The sequence below is a fragment of the Triticum dicoccoides genome, chromosome 1B (assembly GCF_002162155.2).
Source record: "Triticum dicoccoides isolate Atlit2015 ecotype Zavitan chromosome 1B, WEW_v2.0, whole genome shotgun sequence".
Classification (NCBI taxonomy): Eukaryota; Viridiplantae; Streptophyta; class Magnoliopsida; order Poales; family Poaceae; genus Triticum; species Triticum dicoccoides.
This window is the reverse complement of record NC_041381.1, coordinates 369037345-369039998: the sequence shown is the minus strand read 5'-3', so window position 1 is coordinate 369039998 and position 2654 is coordinate 369037345. Positions and strand designations below refer to the sequence as shown.

General features: G+C 46.7%; 1 protein-coding gene across 1 annotated transcript; it reads left to right on the top strand.

Moving 5' to 3' along the window:
• The first annotated feature begins 758 nt into the window (after positions 1-758).
• Positions 759-1979, top strand: LOC119335921 (probable glutathione S-transferase GSTU6). Its single transcript, XM_037607969.1, has 2 exons — positions 759-1182; positions 1284-1979. The coding sequence occupies exons 1-2, from the start codon at positions 856-858 to the stop codon at positions 1662-1664; spliced, it is 708 nt and encodes a 235-aa protein (XP_037463866.1). The 5' UTR covers positions 759-855; the 3' UTR covers positions 1665-1979.
• The last annotated feature ends 675 nt before the right edge of the window (positions 1980-2654 follow it).

The window sequence follows — 2654 nt, the reverse complement described above, 5'->3', positions numbered from 1 at the left end:
GGGGGAGGGGGCAAAGAAGGCGGCGCGTCTTTGGCTCGCTCTAGTGCTTGTAGTCATTACTAGATGGTTTACGGGACTGAATGTACTCCCTCCGTCCCATAATGTAAGACGTTTTTTGACACTACAATAGTGTCAAAAAGCGTCTTATATTTGGGGCGGAGGGAGTATTTTTTACTTCTGGTGTTCTTTATACTACCTTGACAATCGATGAATATATCATAAGTTTTTCTCGCAAAAATAAATAAATAATAAGCTAGCATCAATAGCCAAATTAAAATTATGCCTTACATTTTCGTAAATTTTAGTGAAATTGCCTAAGTAGGGTGGGTATTGTTTTCAAGACGCATCTTTGGCTAGGCCCACTTTCCAATAACAAGTTTCATGTGAAGTAGCATGGTAAAGTTTGGCAAAATTCTTTTAGTCTTGGCAAAGTGTAGTAAATCTTATAAGTCTAAACTTAGTCAACTTTGGCATACTATGGCGTGGCTAGCCTTGCACCATACAGGCCTACTAAGTGGAGGAACGATTTTTGTGTGCAAGCTGACAAACAGGAAATGAATGTGTGGCTGAAGTTTGTCAGCGGGGTCTCCCTCATACCTATCCATGCCAAAGCGCGCGGGACATATGTTCAGACTTGATTACTTGACCAAGTCAAAAAAGTACTCTAAGTCGGAAAAATAGACGGTTCGAAGAATCAACCAAACAACTAGTCCTTCGCACCGTTCTATCGGAAGAATCTCTGCTATGCTCTATATATGCCTCGCGTGTTCTCCTCCGGAGTCTTAAAACTGAGGCACCAAAAACACAATCTCCGTGCAAAGTTCAGACCTTGAGTTGACAGACACCACACCAGCAATGGCCGGAGCAGTAGACGATCTGAAGCTGCTGGGCGCGTGGTACAGCCCGTACGTCCTGCGAGTGCGCCTTGCCCTCAGCATCAAGGGCATCAGCTACGAGTACGCAGAGGAGGACCTCCAGCACAAGAGCGAGCTGCTCCTCCGGTCAAACCCCGTCCATAACAAGGTCCCCGTGCTGATCCACGGCGGCAACCCCGTCTGCGAGTCGCTGGTCATCCTACAGTACATCGACGAGGCTTTCGGCGGAGCCGGCCCCCCCCTCCTCCCGGCCGACCCCTACGAGCGCGCCGTCGCCCGGTTCTGGGCCGCCTTCATCGAGGACACGGTATTGTGCTTCACATGATCGTTCGACCCGTCGCGTGTTTGTGTGCTTTGAGATTGCGGGCAATTGTCTGACCGGCGCGGTTTCGTTTTGCGCGTGAGCAGCTCGTGAAAGCGATGAACCAGGCGTCATGGAGCAAGACGGAGGGGGAGAAAGTGGAGGGGAACAAACAGGCGACTGCTGCCTTGAACACCCTGGAGGCGGCCCTGAGGGATATCTCCAAGGGGAAGCCCTTCTTTGGAGGCGACAGCGCCGGGTATGTGGACATCGTCCTCGGCGGCCTCCTCGCAGGGGTGCGCGCCATGGAGGCGATGCTGGGCGTCAAGGCCTTCGACCCAGTCACGATGCCGCTCCTGGCCGCGTGGGCAGACCACTTCGGCGCGCTGGACGAGGTGGTGGCCGTGATGCCGGACGTGAGCAGGCTGGTGGAGCTCTTCATGACGATGCACGCTCAGATTGCGGCCGAGGCCGCCACAGCAAACTAATTACTACTCTCCATTATTAATTGGACCCAGATATCTCGCAAACGTCAGATTGTGTCTAAAAATCTGCGTCAGAATTTTAGCCTTCCATATTATTTTAGCAATTCTCGTGAAAATTGCACTTCACGTTTTTGTGTGCTCACCGCTAGTGTCCAAATATGTACCTAGTATGTGTTTGTGTGTCAGGCTACAGTTGTTTTGTACCTGAAAATAGACGATTTCTTTTCCAGGTACCTGAAAATAGACGATGATCAGGTGTTTGAATTGAACATGTGCAGCCAGATCTATTAGACAAAGGCAAGATACGTTCTAAATGTATTTATAATTTTGGAGGTCATTTTCTTATTAAATTATCGTTGTTTTATACTGGGCTAAACTATTAATAAAGTTCTAGAAAGGCCGGCTGCATGTTTATGTGTATGTTGGTATATCAACATTCATGAATTTGGTCTGCCCAAAAACGAATTTAGAAATATCTGAGTAAATTTAGAGATAATATTTTATTGAAAGTGAACACTTGTGGGGTCATAAGCCCATGCGCCCAAGGGCCCAGGTGGCGACCAGGCCCACAAACATCTCCTGTTCTCTTTTTTTCTGAGGGGTACATCTCCTTTCCTCGGATCTCATACATCTGTCTATGTATTAACCCAAAACCTACCTCAAAATTACTTATCCCTAAAAAGACTCAAAATTATTTTGTAATTTTCAATCACTGTTACTTCGCGATGGGAGGTGAATATCAGATGCGCCCGCGCGTCGATATTTCGTCGAGTCAACTCTTCTTCTGGAAAAAATGATTCTCACTCCATGATGACATGAGAGTAATCCACCCACTGGACTATGGACTCGTAGCAGTAGATATGTAGAACCTTCTCTCTCATACACATATACAAAGATCACATGTTTTAACATGATTATAATCCATATGATGTAATCCTTGCACTATTTAATGAATAATTACTATACGATCAGATCATATATGTTCATTGGATT